This window comes from Patiria miniata, unplaced genomic scaffold (assembly GCF_015706575.1).
Source record: "Patiria miniata isolate m_02_andy unplaced genomic scaffold, ASM1570657v1 HiC_scaffold_9, whole genome shotgun sequence".
Lineage (NCBI taxonomy): Eukaryota > Metazoa > Echinodermata > Asteroidea > Valvatida > Asterinidae > Patiria > Patiria miniata.
The window spans coordinates 23,529,670-23,547,482 of record NW_024037076.1 but is presented as its reverse complement, the minus strand read 5'-3'; the positions used below and the strand labels follow the sequence as shown (position 1 = coordinate 23,547,482).

General features: G+C 39.2%; 1 protein-coding gene across 1 annotated transcript; it reads left to right on the top strand.

The window, feature by feature from the left end:
* Positions 1-527: 527 nt before the first annotated feature.
* LOC119720513 (max dimerization protein 1-like) lies at positions 528-17,754 on the top strand. Its single transcript, XM_038190201.1, has 6 exons — positions 528-735; positions 933-1,017; positions 2,089-2,121; positions 9,670-9,784; positions 10,772-10,940; positions 13,449-17,754. Exons 1-6 carry the CDS (start codon positions 663-665, stop codon positions 13,574-13,576), a joined length of 603 nt encoding a protein of 200 aa, XP_038046129.1. The 5' UTR covers positions 528-662; the 3' UTR covers positions 13,577-17,754.
* Positions 17,755-17,813: the final 59 nt, after the last annotated feature.

The window sequence follows — 17,813 nt, the reverse complement described above, 5'->3', positions numbered from 1 at the left end:
TTTAACGGATTGATATTATTTACGTGCAAGGCTCAATTTGCAAATTATCTCGATTCCTGTATTTTTAGCTTTAAAAAAATTATCAACACTGCGAACTTAGCACATTAGCATGTTCCATTGTAACGTTCCCGGGGTCCAACTCCATATACATGTATTTTTATGAAACAGACCTTGGAGTCATCTGCAAATAAAAATCATACTTGACACGTACGCACGCTGAATTTACGTTGATCTCCAGATCGCGTGCGAGGAACGGAAAACCTGCTCATGTACGGGTTCAGCGCGCGAGCATGGCATGTACACTATTGAGCACGTTGCAGGTTTGTTGATGTTTTGGAGCTAACAGCTGGGCGTGGCGGTACCCACGTGTGTTTCACATGTCATTCCTCTAAGCACAACAAAGCGCTGATTGGCCGGCTAAAAATAGTCAGCGGTTACCCGGACTTGCCGACCAATCGGATGGTGGAATTCCGGCACGTGATCGTTTTGTTTGCATTTTGACCTCTGCATGTCATATCAACGTGCGCTGGCGCACTCACACACACGAGTGGAAAAACAGAACGCAACGATCGTCTGATCGCAGCACGCACGTACATGAGAGAACACGACATTTCTTCCAGGTTTTTTAGCTTCCAAATCTTGGAATTTTACTTTCATCCATCATGGCAGCGGTGGCTATGACGAATATAACGCAACTACTTCAAGCTGCAGAATTCCTGGAGAGGAGGGAAAGGGGTAAGTCGAAAATATCGCTTTGTTTTCATCGTTTGATCGGCGTCGAATTTTCGAACATGTCGAATTTGACAGATGTCACGTGCGCCATTTTGAGACGCAGCTTTTAACAATTTACCCCCAAAAATGCATTTAATCGGTACACGTTCTTGAAATTTTAGTTTCAAAAATTGACTAATTTTGTCCTCTTGTTCCAACAGAGCACGGGTATGCATCTACAATGCCATACAACCCCGAATCTTCGAGAAGGAAACTCAACAAAGTAAAGAGGCTTCATTCGAACAGGTAGGCTTTAAGTTTTTCATTTTTTTGGTGGATGGTGGGGGGGGGGGGGGTCACTGAACTGAAACTATGAAAAATACCTCTTGATTTTAAGAAGATTGTGTGAACGCGAAGACAATAATAAAAAGCTTAAATGAATTTTGTCTGAGAATAAGCTAACGTTACTCTGTTTTTTAAAACCAGACACTGAGACAGACATGACAGACCTAAAATTTAAACTGATGATATAAAACTAAGCAATTTTGGAAAAAAATGTTGCAACCTGACGTCACTTCTGCGTTTGTGTACAAAGTCAATGGAGAGTCGAGAACATTTTCCAAGTGTTTCCTAAAAAAATTACAAATGTTTCTCAGTCCCAGATTCATGTCTTATATCATTTTTGCAATGAATGACCTTATCATTGAGATGATAAGCCTATATGAAGAAAAAGTGTCATCAGGTTGCAACATTTTTTTCCGTAATTTTAATTTTTACGCAATACTTTTGGTCAAAAGTGACCAGTGATTTGTTTCGGTTGCATTCTTTGTAGAACTAGGCCTAGTTTTAGTTATTTTTTAATCAAATTAGAAACAGACTGGTCACAAAGTTGTATCTTTTGAATGATATGTGTTTAAATTAGTCTTGGATAGTTTATTTTTCTGTTGATTTTAAATCATATCATGAAGGCTAGGGATAGTAAGATTCAGGCATACAGTTTTTGACACTATGCTGTAAACATTTCCACACATTTTCCATCTTGGACAAAATTCATCACCTCTTGGATAATTACCAGAAATGTTCAAAGCTAGATTATTGTGTTTTGAAAAAAAATATAGTAACAATGTACATGCCCATCAATAAGTTCCAAGTTTCTTCTACATTGAATGTAAATAGCCTAACATGATATTGAATTTGTATGCTGATTTTTATGATCAAAGAAACAATGAGACTTAGTGTGCAGAACATGCTTGATCGCCAAATGAACCAAAAGAAACAACACTTTGTACTCAGTTTATTAGCGATTCGTTAACTCTACATGTAGCTGTTCCCTTGAATTGATCTTAAACAATGCGTTCTTTTCTCTTTCATATTCAGTCGGTCGTCACACAATGAACTAGAGAAAAATAGGTGAGTGCATGTGTAAATGTGTCACGTCCACATGTTTACCTCATTTCCTGTATATATATTACACACAGTACATGTACATGTGTACTCCTAACCACAAAATTGCTAGGCTGTCCACGGACCCCCATGTATCACAGCTGTGTTTTGTGTACAGTTCAGTTAGCCCATACAACCGTTGGTATGTTGTTGGCCTTCCCTCCATTTTCCTCATGAATTATGCATGAGGTATTGATTTTACCTCATTACTCATGCGTGGTGGTAGGGATGATGTCAAAGGGGCTTGTCCTTGTAGATTTCCCAATGTGTTTGTTGTGGGCGCTGGTAGCCCTGTTTGTCTAGTGGTGGATTTTTTTCTACGATTTTTGGGTGTATTTTCTGCTGATTCAACAGCAGGAATAAAAATAGTTTTGTTGTGTCTGCAAAAGTTTGTTGACTTAGTGCAAAAACAATGGAAATTGATCCAGCATTTTGATGTACATTTACATTTTGTTTTCACCAATGAGATCAAAAATAAATTAAAATGTTAAAACATTGAGGCAAAATGTACTTAATTTGTGCCAACTGAGGAAAAAAAACCCTGCGTATTTAAAACTTCATTTTTAAACACACAGCTTTGATAATAGTTTTGATGATAGCTTTGCAGCATATTAGAAAATTCTGAACTGAAAGTTCTGTAATTTAAAAGAAAACTGGTTTTTGCCCAATGGTTTTAGAGTTGACTATTTGCAGTAAATGTACAATCACAAATACTATTTTACCTGATGGGAAGGCCTCTATTTAAAAAAATATGATTGATTGCTTAAACAAAACTGGGGTGCACAAATATTCCATTATAGGGCCTAAGTTTCTAAATTAGATACATTTTGAGGATGTAGAAATTTTAAATTTAGTAAGGGTATTTTTAACAAATGGAATTTTAACAGGGAAGTTATCTACATATTATTTCTGTGAATGCCTTGCAGGTGGGTTTTTTCAAAGTAAAAAAATGAAAGAAAAGTGTTTACCAGGGGAACATATCATGATGAAATTGAATGGATTTTATTAGTTCCGTGGTTCCGAACAATTGCTTTATTCAAATGTTAACTTATTTTGTCTGAACACGTGAGCTCACTCTGGAAAATCCGTATCTCACCCAGAATGTGTCACATCTGCTAACATTTCGATAAGGTTTATATTTAGATCCACACAAATAACGATAATTTCCCCAGTTGTGTAATAGTACCGAGTTGGGCATGAAGTCACAGAAAGCCCCCGTTCGCAGTTTTGTCATTGGCTACTGATACCGATTGCACATCGCCACGTTGCTGTTTACCCACTCAAAAGTTTCTGGGGCATTCAGGAGATGTGGAGTCACATGTTCCAACTTGTTTTGGTTTCAAAAGAACAGCCCAAGTCCCATTATAGCTGTTTACAACCTAGCCCATTTTGGAAAGTACCCAGAGCATGTCCTTGTGTGGGTGTAGGGGCTATTCTATTCAAATTGATTTGGGGTTCACTTCAGAGTACCTTCCCATATAGATTTGTTGATTTTGGCACAGTGCCATGTAATTTGTTTACCCCAGTCATGCAAAGTTCAGGATTGGGCTCACGAGTTGAATCGCACCTATTAGCCTACCTACAAATCAATGCAGACTTTGCCAAGTTCCAAGTTTTCGGAGCACTGTGTATGTTCTCAAGAGTTTGCTAGCACAGCAAAACATAAATGGCAAGGGGGTTAGAGGCGTTCAGTAATCCGATTCCTGTGCAGCAACACTTGCTGGAGTCTTTCGGAGAAGATTTACTATAGCCCAGGTCTTGGCTGCCTGCCAAGTCCCTGTATTGATTGACCCAGTCACTGGGCTCAGGGGAACAAGAATGGGCCCCCTCCATTGTACTTGTTGTCTAGATGTCATTAATCACATGTGTACTGGACCTAGTTGTCGATCTCCCCCCCCCCCCCCCACCCCAATCTTTAAGATTGTGTGCACCTTATGTTATATCCGGCTTTAGGGCTTAGCTCAGGTTTATAGCTACTTTTGACGTGCAAAGCTTTGCAGGTAATCAACGTGATGGAATAAGTGCATTTTGGTTTCATAGCTTTTGGTTTTCCCGTGGCATAAAGCTGTAACGTTTAGTCAGGAACTCTTTAAGCTCTATTCATTGGTATTTTGTTCTCACGTCACCGAGAGAGCATTCTCACTAAATCTGTGCCCGTAATCTCCCTTTCCAAGCAAAGAATGCAGCATTTAACAGAAGATATTCCAGAAATAACATTTTCAGTTCCCAAAGGTGAAATACACATTAAAAAGAACATCGTCAACGATTTCACTTTCTACACAGACTTTGGGAAATACCATCTTGGTACATGTTTAGGGCCTACATTGTAGGCCTATACAGCAAATGCTTTCTCGGCATCAGGAAGTCCAAGCATTGGCAATGCATGTGACTTGCAACCATGCTGTAATATTACAATAACAATTGCACACAGATTGACCTGCGAGGCATAATTCAGTCACACACTCAAAAGCACTACACCCAGCCGACCATTGTCCCACGAGTTGTTTACCAACGCAAGCCAGTACTTGCAGCCCCCAATACAATGCATCTGTCAGGCTTGTTTTGGACTGAACACCCTGGATTCGTTACGATCTTTGACCTGCTCTACCAGTGACTGTTTGTATGTGCCCTCTGCGTTCTCCCAGTGCTGAAGTGGAAAGAAATTGGACATTTTTGTGTTGGCCCTGTTAGTGTTATCACTGGGGTAAAAATAGCATTACGCAGTTACCGTTAACGTTATCTCAACCAAGGTTGATTTGAACACAGACCATTTAACCGACAGATTTGGGGGGGGGGGGGGAGAATAAGACGGTTATTGACGATAACAAAACGTGATTGATGCGCAGTGATTTTGTTGCTTTGATAAGGTTACATTTGAAAATTATAAATCTGGAATTAGATTTTGAGTACACTAAATGCTTCAACTAGATAGAGAAATTGGATTGTAGACACCTTGTGCCCGAAAATCGAGATTAGGTTTTGTTTTGCAGACAGGTGTCATACTGGCACATGGTCAGCTGGCCTGGTATTTAATCAAATTGATCGCATTTGTTCCGGAAGAACCAGTACAACTGGAAAAGTGTAAGCATCTGGTGGCCTTACTTGTTAGTTGACTGATTTTATTGATCACTTCTGACACCAGGTCCGAGCTATAAATGAAATTATGGAGGCGTTGGACAGCAGTGAATGCTTGAAATCACACTGCTGTATGCATTTAAGTAATGTTGACCATAATTAAAAATCTTGAGCAAATTTTATATTTTATTAAAGGTGATGACAGGATTACAGATTAGTAATATTGTTGCTGATATTTTACTCTAAAATCAGTACTTAGCAGATTTTCTTCAGTTCTCCAAGTGTGTATTTAACTTAACTTAAAAAAAAATAGAAAATTGAAAAAAAAAACACCCATTTTCAAATTCTAAAATCCTGAAAATACACAACTGAATCAGGTTTTTGAATTACACAATATATTATCAAATAAGGTGTATTTCAGAAAATAAACTGATAAAACTGGAAATAATCTTGATGAAGTGCCCCTTTAAGACTCGATCACAGCTGTTTCCCTTCCAAGGTGAAAAGTGAAGTGGAGAAGTAGTTCAATAATTGAACCCAGTCCCTGACTCCTGAGGCCACTTTCATTGAGGCAGCCTGTGTCCCCATAGTTGAGGCCATTTAAGGGGAAGGTTAACTGTCAGTGGGGGATCACGTGTCCCACCTGTTGGCTCCGAGGAATCTCAGTTATCAGTAACCTGATTTTCAGTCATGGTGTAGTCAATGGCTGTTGTTTTTGTTGTGGATGTATATTCACCTTGTTTTGAAGTTACGTTTTTGAAGTTTCAGTAAGATTGAGACGCGATTACATGTAGCTATTGTCTTTATGGGGTTTGTATGTAAAAATATCCTCGAGATTTGGCATCACGGGCTAAAAGTTGCTTCATTAAATTCAAATGCCAGTTTGATTTTGAAACTGGGGGTTAAGATTGAAAGTACGCAAATGTTAAAAGATGGCAGCATAACCCAAAGGCCTTTTCTGTATGAATGCAAACTTATGCAAAACGACCCAAGAGACCTTCGCACCGCAACTCGCCAAGTTCGAAAAAGTGATGCTAAAAATTGCTATGTACATTTTACATGTCAAAAATTCAGTTGACATTCGCTTTGACTCGGAGTTGGAACTACATCATGTAGCCTGTGTACTGGAGATGTACAGCCCATATCAGTTGTGATTGTTTGTTCATGTACAGTACGGTAAGGTTTTTCACACTCGGAGAATGTGCTTGCACTCGAGTGAGAAAGTACTAGGTGCTGATTTATAGCTGGAGTTACATCCAGACCATTAATGGCTAGGGTGAAGGATAACTTGACAGGGGCTGAATTGACTGGGAGGGGCTAGTAGGCATGGCACACAGTGACAGGTTGCTGAACAGAGGGCTATATGACTTAATTGATTAACTTTGGGGCTTGACCTTATTAGGAACACCTGCTGTTGAATTCAGGTAGTTACTGTGATTTTTAAACTCTACTCTATACAAACATTCATCACGAGATAAATGTTGTTCAAGAGAAGAAATAGTTGATAGTTTTGTGGCATAAATTCTCAAACCTTTAAAAGTTCCTTGCTTTTGGGATATTTCATTGATATCATTCAACACAGCATGAAAGTTGTTTCCACTATAAAATTTATTTAAAAAAAATAAAAAAAATAAAAAAAAACATAAATAAAGGTGACTTTCAATTACCCATTTCCCCATCAATTAGGAAATAATTAACAGGCACATAGTTTTTCCTCAGATCAGCTGATTTCCTCTCATATTTGTACTATTGTATGCCATAAAAAAATAATGGAAATACATTGTACACTGCAGAGATCTCTGCCCGAATTAAAGCTATTAAAGTAAATATTATGCAATTCCTAAAACAATGCCTCATTGAAAACTACAGTCCAGGCTGTCTTTGTTCCAAACCCATAGTCATGCACATCCTGTTTTACAGACCGAAGTGTAGCGGGTTGTTTCCAATTAATAGAGCCCCTGGCCTGGCATTTAGCCGTACAATCTGTTCAAGCTTATACAGGCAGCATGTTCAAGTAGACCCACTCGTCAGAGCATAGAGGCTTTAGGTCACGTTAAGATGTATGTTCAGGTGTTGAGGGTTTTAGAGTACAGTCTGCGTGCACTGAGCCCAGAGTTGAAATGCCCCTGTTTATATTTCGATCACTATAAACTTTTTTTTACATGGTTTTTATTAATACCCTAGGAAAATTTGTCTTTTTTTGGCTTTCGTGTGGTTTAAAAGATCGTCTAGTGTACGTGCACAGTCAGTTTATGACTAGGGAGAAGTATGCATCATTAATTTTTGCGAGATGGAAATGTGCTGCAGTACCTGCACAGATGTTGTAAGCAACGATGTGCCTTACCTCTACGACCTTGACATGCTTTCCAGGGACTGCATTTTTGATTCATTGCTGTAATCTTATCCATGACAACTCCTTTGTTCCTGTATTTAATTTGGGGTGAGATACGATGGAAAGACCTTGGTCTGAGGCAGTACAGTTCTATTGGGAGAATTCTTGTGGCAAACAATTTCAAAACAAAAATTGGACATGTGGACCTGTGCGTATTTCAGATACGAAGGTAGTCTCTCCACTAAATTTTAAAAAAAATCATGTTTTTCAACCGAAAATTGAGTATTGTGGCTTGTTTTTACTTAATCATCTGAAATAAATTTTCCCATTTTTTTTGCCAATTAGAGTTGAACCGAAAAACTAGAAATGCAGTTGATCAGTCTTGATGTATTTAGGATAATTATCGACAGTATTGTACATGACTCAATCTCCGACCGTAATGCGGAATTTTGAGGTTTGAAATATGGAGATTGAAAAAAATCCCTTCGTATAGTGATTGGGTCGACGAAAATTGTCCTCCTTGCCCGAGACAACATGTCTGGACATGTTTAGACATGTCTCTCTTCAGGTGTGCTGCGTGAGCGTGGAGTATAGGCTTCGGTCTCCGTAGATCAATCCATTGCATAACGGATATGTACTGAGTGAAGTGCAAGAACTGACATGCAGCTTTAATAAGTTTGGTCAGAGCGGAATTGTGATGACGGCTTTAATCTTATTACATTATTGAAATTGATGGGAAACCCTGTGTTATGGCAAATCCAGTTTAATAACTGGTTCAGTTGATTTATTAGTGAAATGTCTGGGAAAATACCACTGTTGTGATCTGACTGTTCTTTTGTCTTTCTCTACTAACTGCAGACCAAACCCTGTTTTTCAGTTTCTAGTTACAACCAGGCCATGTCGTCAATTTCAAATCATTCCTAGAAATCGGTTGGTTGTACAAAATGCTGGTCAGAAAGAAGCAGTGATTTTCAGAAAGACTGTTTGTTCTGTGAAATGGGCATGTTGCGACTTGAAACCATTGAATCCAAGTTATTTTTGTCATTGATTGAATGTATAAAAATACCAGGTATTTGTGTACAAAAGAAAACCACAAAATGGTGTAAACTTTTGGGTGTTCTTCAGTTTGTGGTAAGCCACAGAAATGCTACCCTCTGTCAATAAAACGTAGTGGGCTAGACTTGTTGAGTCATGTCTGAGTTCGGTCCTAACCCCAGTTTGAAAGACTGGACAGATTTTTCGGAAGACCTTATTGTAAATTTAGGAGTTTTCCATCTGTATCTGGCACAAAATGTTCGCTCGCGTAAATTACAATGTATAGTTATTCTTATGTTTTTCCTTAATGAGTTGTGATACTTCAAAACCAGCTTTGAAACATCAAGCAACAAGGAAAGAATGTCTATTTTTTGTAACCAGACAGCCCTGACATATGATTGTGTTGAGAGATCTGTGGTTCCAATAACGCGCCCTATGGCCCCTATTCAAACCCTACGCTAGTGTGTCATAACTGGCCTGCCATTCATTCTTGACCCTGTGTGTACTTAGCCTTTCAAACCGCATTATCCCTGCACAGTTATATCCAGGCATGAACCAGGCGCTTGTATGTACAGGACAAACCCATCTGGATAAGATACCGTACTAAACATTGTTCCTCGTCTAAATCTCGGGAAATCTTTAGCCCTAACAAGTTGTGACAGGTCTTAAACCATGTGCCAGGGATTAATATGGAAAATCAATTTGTCATGACACAAATGGGGGTGTTAGCTGTACTTAAACCTAGCCCATTGTTTAACAAAAGAGTTTAAACCTCTCGAAGAATATCAATTAGTCATTCAAAATCTTGAAGGCATTTCCCTGTGATTAGCTGGTTTTGAGACTTGGGAAAAATCTTGAGAGTTTAATTCCAGACAAAGGAAAGGTTTTAAAGATGTTGGTTCATTTAAAGTATTTAGAAGAGTTTTTAAGTTGAGATCTGGAACAGTTTTTTTATTAACAAGTATTGCTTAGCCTTTAATCCTTTTGTTTCTTGCAGGAAATCAGTCGTCGCAGGAATTAGTCGTCGGAAATTATTGTTCATTCACAGAAGTTCCTATTTTTTTTTTTCACAGGAGAGCGCACTTGCGAAACTGTCTTGAAAGGCTAAAAGAAATTGTCCCCCTGACGACAGAGTCGGCACGCCACACCACATTGGGGTTACTAACTAATGCCAAGGATTTCATTGCAGTAAGTCCTCCCGAAAAAAATTATCTCGACTTACTCTCTCAATATTTTCAATCGCAATGCTTTTGTCATGGAAGAAGGATTGAATACACGGTGGATATTTATCCTCTTTCTTTGCCAGAAGCCCTACTACCGTGGCTTTCCTGCATAAATTTGGTTTGTCCGCTGCCCGGGGAGCCTTTAAATGCATTTCCCCCCTCAAAACAAATACTATCAGGCCAGCCTGGTTTCAGAATTGACCTTCCTCACGAATTAAAATAAAAAAGAACCGGGCCACAATCATAACAAATGGACTTGGCCCGAGGGAGGGTTCTCTCCATTTCAAGGCATCAGTCTTTACTGTCAGCTCTGTGTCAGTCTCTTCCCTTGACTCAGCACAGCGAGCACGCTGGACGTGCATCTTAGAATGTGTGGTATTTGGCAATGGCCCCGAGTTACCTTCCGCCGCTATGCGAGCAGCGCTAAGATTTGTTTACACTCAGTCAGCTGATACGCGGCCGTGGAGGAACTGAAAGAACGTTTAGGGTCATTGAGTGACCCGCGACCTTTTGCAATTTTTCTAATATTAGACCGACCGCTGAAATTGATAAACTGTAACTTTGTTTATCCACAGTAGTCGTTGTATGCTCTGGTATTTTGAGATTTGTTTGGATAACCAGGCCATGTTCTGTATGCATAATGTGCCAAATTATAAATTCATTCATAAATTCTGATGTAAATTTTTGCTGTCTGGTTTTATCTCTATCCATTGCATACTGTAAATTCAAAATGAAGTTGAAAAAAAGAAAAAGAAAACAATCTACCAGTAAAGGAGCTAACTACAAGACCATGCAAGGGCCGTGCTATAATTCAACTCGGATTTTTTCAAAGTTGGGAATATAGGTTTATTTAAACATCCCTAAATATTACCAAGTTTCAAACTGATTTGGACTGACAAAAGCATTTTTCAGAGTAGGTTTCTCATGCTGAATTTTCTTGGTATTTCCTCAGAATCTAGAGAGGGAAGAGCGAAAGTACCAGTTACACAAAGACAAACTAGCCAGGGAACAAAGATTCCTGAAGAGGAGATTGGACCAGTTGAGTGTGGGACCGGGAAGGCACAAGATCAGACAAGACAGTACCGGCAGCTCATCGTTAATGTCCGACGATTCAGAAAAAGGTAGGACACAATCTCCCTCCCCCCAAAGTTATATCCTTAATATATTCAGTGGCTGTAGTTTTAATACATATGAGTTTCTGGATATTGGTATCAGATGTAGACATTCAAATTGCACTTTTTTGATGGCAACATTAAAAAATAAAAAATAACATGAAATCAACATTTCAATTTCAAGGATTTGAAAATGCGATTAAGAAACTTTCAGTGCAGAAATGTGTAATTTTGTGGTAATGTTTATGTACATGTATGTATGACTATGAGCTTTTTCTGAAGAACAACAATTAATTTGTATCCCAATAAAAAAAGAATCCTTGTGGCTATAGGGTAGAGAGCACAGACTTACACACAAAATAAACAACAGAAAATGAGTTGATCTGGGGTTGGATCAATAAGAAAAACGCCACAGGGTAGGCCTAACGACACACATGGTATGCTGTAGTGTAATTAAATGCACACGTGGTTGCGACCATTGGATTTCATTAAGATTGGCTGTATAATACTGCATGAACAATATATAATGGCACACTGCCTCCCAGAACTAATTGCATTCCGGGGATCTGCTTGTAAATATGCACAGCGTTGGACAGATGGGGGATAAACACGCACACGCACCCATTGTACACACCTCAGGTTAATAGCATGCATTTTTGTGGGTCGTTGACATCCTAGGAAAACAACATTGGGGCTTGCATTATGTAACATTATACAGTGAAAACACTATCAGCGCCTGCATGCATGCAATAAGGAAACACACCCATAAATAATCAGGTTTATAAACCAACCCTGCTGGTGCATTTCTGTCTAAACTGATTAAGGGTATTGCGTGGCTTGAAAGTTATTGTCAATCAGTGGTCATCCATACTACAGGTCAGTATGATCAGATGACCAGTCTGTGGCTTAGATTTGTGGCCCAAGGCATTGGCGAGTGACGGCTTAATATACACATATGATTGCATCGCTCTTGAAAGTATTTCACGTTCAGATTTGGTCGCAAGGTGTGCAGCACTTAGTCACAGCGGCCTGAAGCGTTCCTGCTAGTCCTGAACTCAATATTAAAGATAAACAGAACTCTCTAGGGGGTGAAGGAATAGAACATGCTATCATAGTAACTAAATCTTATTCTTTGCCACATTTTTTTTGGTCGTGCTTCACTGGGAATTTTGTTATAAAAAAGATTGGAATATTTGTGATGGTATGATGAATTTGAACACGTGATGTATCACTTATGTGCACAGAAGCAAAACCAAAACCAGTTGAATTGTAGAGGAAAATTAAATGTTAAAAATATTCGCAATAGTACATTCACATGGCGCTTTGACTTACATGTACAATTGGCCTGTAGTAAAAAAACCCACAACCACAGGGTCGTAAAATGGCAGCTGCTTTAATATTGACTCTATTTATAAAATACAAACCTTCGCACTGTTTTTCAGCATTGACAACATAGATCGCTTACTATGCAGCGATTTCGGGAAAAGCTGACAACTTATTATTTATTTCCCCCGCAAAGTGCACGACCCGTGAAAAGTTGATGCGTCTCTATGACATTTAGAACGTAAAGAGCTTAAAAAAAAAAAATATTAATGGCATCGAAGGACAATCAAGTGGCCTTCAGTGAAACCAAAAATGTGACATTCATGAGCTATGTTCACCTCTGTTTAATTGCTCCATGCTTCACAACTAAGACAGTCAGGAGTCATAAAACTCGCAGAATATATGACCGCGTGATTGGCCACGGACATGTAAACACACAGCTTAGCCAGGGGAAAGTGCAAGTGCCAAGTATTCCTTGGCATGTTTCCGAATGGCATCTAGGTCCCTGTGTATTTTTAGACTCTGCAGTCGGCCAAACAGGAACTGACTGGAAATTGACTCAACACTGTCTCTTCTGGATAGCCACAGACTGCCCCCCTTTTTTCCTGGCGCACAATTATAGTTCTCCACTGATCCCTTGTATCCCTCAGTGTGTGATTCATCAATTTGATAGTTTTGTCTTTCCAAAGTTGTGAGGAAGTCGCCCTCTAAATTCAGTGGATGTACAGACTTCCTTTCAATGAAAAGCAGTAGATGTAGGCATGATGCAAAATCATGTACAAATTTATGCTCATGTTGCATTGTAAACATACAACCGTATAAATCAATGTTTGAAATGTAAACTCATGAAGCCATCTGATATACAACTGCATGCGTACAAGTTGTGTGATAAGTCAGTTCAACCATAGGTTCAACAAACTTTTTGACCGTCCTGTGTGTACTCAAACATGGCATGTTGCTGACGTAGACTATACGCGTGCTCTCAATTATCAAGCATATATCTCCACTGATGTCATGGTATCATGTGTTACGAGCAAATAACATGTACATGTGCGAGTTTCTCATCGTTCTTAATGTGTGACACAGAAATTCAAATTTCCTGGATGCTTTGTGGGAGTTTCATTAAAGTTGGGATGAAAACTTGTAATATAAATTTGCATCTCATGTTTATTCATTTTGTTGACTTTTCTGCAGACGACGTCGACGTTATTGGGTACAACAGCGACAGTGACTTGAGCAGTTCATCTGAAATGACAGGGAGTGATGGTGGCCTTGCAGTGAGTACCGTGAAGGAAATCATCATTGTGGAACAAACCCTCTGAGGAGCTTTTACGAATATTCAAGCCAGTCAGGTCACGACCATGAATATTCATGCCAAAGGTCACAGACTTATCCAATGATTGTTCACCACCACGTGACCGGATTTTCATGAATATTCAGGTCCTGGCAGCCATGTTACAAGAGAGTCTGGGATAGGTGTATGGTCCAAACCCCTTGCGAGGTCATCAGCCTTACATGAATATTCATCGGCCAGTGATGAGATCACATTCCTGGATATAAATATGCAGTGATCACATCTGAATATTCATGTTTTGGCAGCCATAGTTAAGAGAGTCTAGGATGGGTGTATGGTAGACTGTGAAGCACAGAGCAAGCATTAAGAAAGGTAAACCAATATTCACCTCAAATCAACAATGTTCATCTCTTTCTGATTGATATTTATTTTATTTATGTACTTTTTAATGAATTGCAATGATCTCCAGGAGAAAATAGCTTCTATGCACAATAGAGACTAGTTCCAGACAATGTGTAAATACATGTATCATTCCTGAGTTGATAATCGGGTGAGAAAGCATTGCAAGGACATCAGGATGAATACAAACACAAACAGGACAGGATTTGCCCCACACCTCTCCACACAGAGTGGTGCAGACGCTATTTATTTATGAGTTCAGAGGGCCAGCGTTATCACCCAAAGTGACATCACATGATGGGGTCCACCGTGTAAGGACACTGTCACATGTTAGATTCAGGAGTTGATAGTGGAATCTCTCCACTTGCCAACCCCTTGAGGGTCTGGGAACTCTACAGAGCATGCTCAGTACAGCTCCCTGAACCATGCCTGGGAAGACCTTTGTAACAACTGCAGCGTGTAATGAGTTGAAGCCAGACTGTCGCTGTGTGTGTACAAGGGATGGGGGATAATTACACCCGCGTCACCAAAAAAAAAAATGAAATCATTATTGGAACGTTTGTGGGGGTGGAAGCAAGGATTTAGTGGACACGATTTGTGAGGTGTTCAGGTTTTACAACCTGACTTGCATTGTGAAAAACAGCTGATCAAAATTGGATCTGCCCAGCCAGAAAATTGGACTGCCTGTTCCAAGGCTTTGAAAAAAGAAGAAAATAAAATTGATCACTTCCCTTGGAACTTTGCCTAAATCTAGAAGCAACCTTGCATTGAAAACTGGATGCGCATTGTTATCAATCTCGTAAAAAGTCTAATACCTGGAAATGAACAGATGAATGTTGGAAACGATATTGGCATGTAGCCAACCGTGTAAGTCACCAACTATGCACAGGTGGCATTCTTGGCAGATTTCCAAAATTGAAAAAACAGTTGAACTGTAAGTACGAAAAAACGTGATCAATTGCATTGTACAATTGCAAGGTGTTTTTGAAATACAGGATAGTTCACATGCGTTAGCATTCATTGCATCATTTACTACCAGATTTGGGCTTACGAGCACACAGCATCGATAGACCAAGGAAGTATTCACAATCGTGTTTTTGACCAGTAGTACCCTTTCTCTCTGGGCTCCCCCCCCCCCCCCCCCCCCACTGGTTTGGTCAATGGCACATGACAATGGCCATTACCCGGTCGGTGCCTTTGTATCTCTCCCCATGGCCAAACCCAGGGAGTGTACTCATTACACGATAGTGTCATCTCTATTTATACCGGTTTAGGGTCCTGTTTGTCGCACCATAAAAAACGTGGTTCTCCTTGGGCAGTAAAGCTGGCTGGCATCAAATAATATGTCTACTTATACGCAGAGGAAACTGCTGTCTGTAACAACATTCTCAATATTCTGTGATGTCTTGTTTCATCCTGATATGAATTTGACGTTCCCGTGTTGTAATTCTTTCTCACCGAATTGGCAAAGTAGAAAAAATACCTATAACCTTTGCTTTTTTTAACAATTGAGTATTATTTTCAAGTTGGGCTTAAAAGCCTTTTTTTCCCTCAATAATTTAATAATAGTATAACTTCAAAAGTATAATTTTTGTTTGTTTATATATTTGCTTATATTTAGGATTGGGTTTTACCCTCAATCTAACATCGTTGAACCATTCCAGTTTCGGAAAGCTCACTGAACATTTTTTTTCCTCTCAAAAACAACAAACTAAAGAAACAAAACTGAAGATTTTGAAAATAAATTAAATCCAAAAGCAGGACTTGCTAATTAGTATTTAAGAATATGGCAGCTGGAACTGCTAAAAGCCTCCGGACTTTCCGAAACCTCACACATTGGTCAGTGGCACGAGTAAGACTGATACAAAATCTGTTAATTCACAGCGATATATTGGCGACTATCCAATTCGTGTTAATGAACACGTTGTGTCCGACCGCAACTTCAGGACATAAAAGTGCAGATAAGATGCTTCTGACAGGCTTAATCCAGCTGTCGCATGCAGGATCATGTACTTGGAATAAATTGCAACTGACCCCGGTCGTTTTTTTTGGTCTTGTATCCATGGCACGGGCATCAAGTGTCATCCCCATGGATATGGCACCATACCGTTGGTCACTACCATTGATTAACTCCATTTCTCAGGATTTGTGCCGCGGCTAGTGGTAAAAAATCCGCAGGTAACTTTCAACAATGGGGATGGATTAATTTAGGGGCGTTGCCGTGACAAATGCTGTCGATCGTCACAGTGGCAGGGAAACGACATTCAAAATTGTGCATGCATGATATAACTAGTGATTTCGCTGGAATCTACTATGCGTACGATTTTATTCCCTTTGCCAGGTACAATCGCTAGCATTGTTACCGCAATTCCACCTCAGACTTTGGGGGAAAAAAATGATGCTTGCTCTGTGTATTTCACGGTACATCATATACAAGAGATCAACAAAGACCTCAGTGTGTTCTGAATGCCTAGCTTTATCAAATGCTGCATTATTACGTCTTTGTAAAAGACCTAGAGGCACACACAGTCAATTCATTGTTTACCAAAAGAAATGGAGAATTTAACTTTTCATTTGTCAAACCTCATTTTTCTTGTCCGTATTTTTATTTGCGCCAATCCATTTGCCAAACAGGTTTGGGACCGTACTCACTGTACATTCTGGTATTTTTTTGGTCTTTGAAGTTCCCCTTTGAAAGAAGATATTTGTTTTGGTTGTGAGTTAGGAGGCAGTCCATTTTTAAAAACCTTTAAAAAGTCATGATTTGTTTGCTCGTCGGTATGTGTGTGTAAACGCTTTTAAGCCTAGATGTGTTACAAATGGCAGAAACTTCCTCAACAACGTTTTGACTCGAGCTTTTAAATAGTAATAATTTTTTATGAAACTTAGTATTTATTTTAAAACAACATGCATGCTGTTTATAATGGTGTGCAGTGCACATAAAAACAATGAGCACAGAAACTGTTTTGAGTTATTTCTTAATTTTAAATTTTAATGAAACCTCTGCTTTTAAACATTTCTTTTAAATGGTACACGTACCTTGATTTGCACGAAAACCCTGAACGAACACAAAGCAGCTTTTTGTAAGGACCGGTTTTACGTTTATGCAAACTGAATATAGCATGTGCGTAATACTTGGAATGCTGATGGTTGAGGGAGCTTTTTAGTCCGCAATATTGGAAGCGTTATTTACTAACGGTCAGTTGTTGAGCCGTCATTATGACTCATCTAGAGTTGACTGGCCATTTCGCTTGATCGTTACTGCAGACCGTCTCGCTCCCTCGCTAACCATCCATTGATCCGCACATGCTACCCTGGAGGGCACGCGACCAATTCTGTAGAGCTGCCAGGCAGAAATATCGCTCACCATTTATTATGAGCTTGGCAGAGTACCAGTTACAGCCCAGTATGTCTCTATGCAATTTCGGCTGGTAACCAAACCGATGCCAAACAAAACTGTTGCACTTGCAAAATATTTGCGAGGGAGCAGTTCCGCAGAATTGGCCCCGTGGGAAAACAATTAATTGTTTTTACCGGTTCCTTTGATGAAAACCTCTTTTACTGTTTGCAGCGAGCAAACGATAAACGCAACTGATACTTATTTCAAAAATAGAACATGCATATTTTCTTGTGTTTTGTTTTTGTAAGAAATATATATATATTCTGGTTAAAGTTCTACTTAGGGGGTAACAGATTAACCAAAGCAACTTCACTATAAAATTTTACTTACTATTAGACAATGGCACACATTCAGATTTCTTAAATTAAAAAAACAATACCAAGTGTCTGATTAAAAATAATATTTTATTTCATGGCAGTGGTTTTTTTTCCCCCTTTGGCTCTTTTAGACTTTTTAAATAAAATCA

Coding starts and splice junctions, on each gene's coding strand:
- LOC119720513 (XM_038190201.1), top strand. CDS start 663: ATGGCAGCGGTGGCTATGACGAATATAACGCAACTACTTCAAGCTGCA. Junction 736..932: donor CCTGGAGAGGAGGGAAAGGG/GTAAGTCGAAAA, acceptor TTGTTCCAACAG/AGCACGGGTATGCATCTACA. Junction 9,785..10,771: donor ATGCCAAGGATTTCATTGCA/GTAAGTCCTCCC, acceptor GTATTTCCTCAG/AATCTAGAGAGGGAAGAGCG.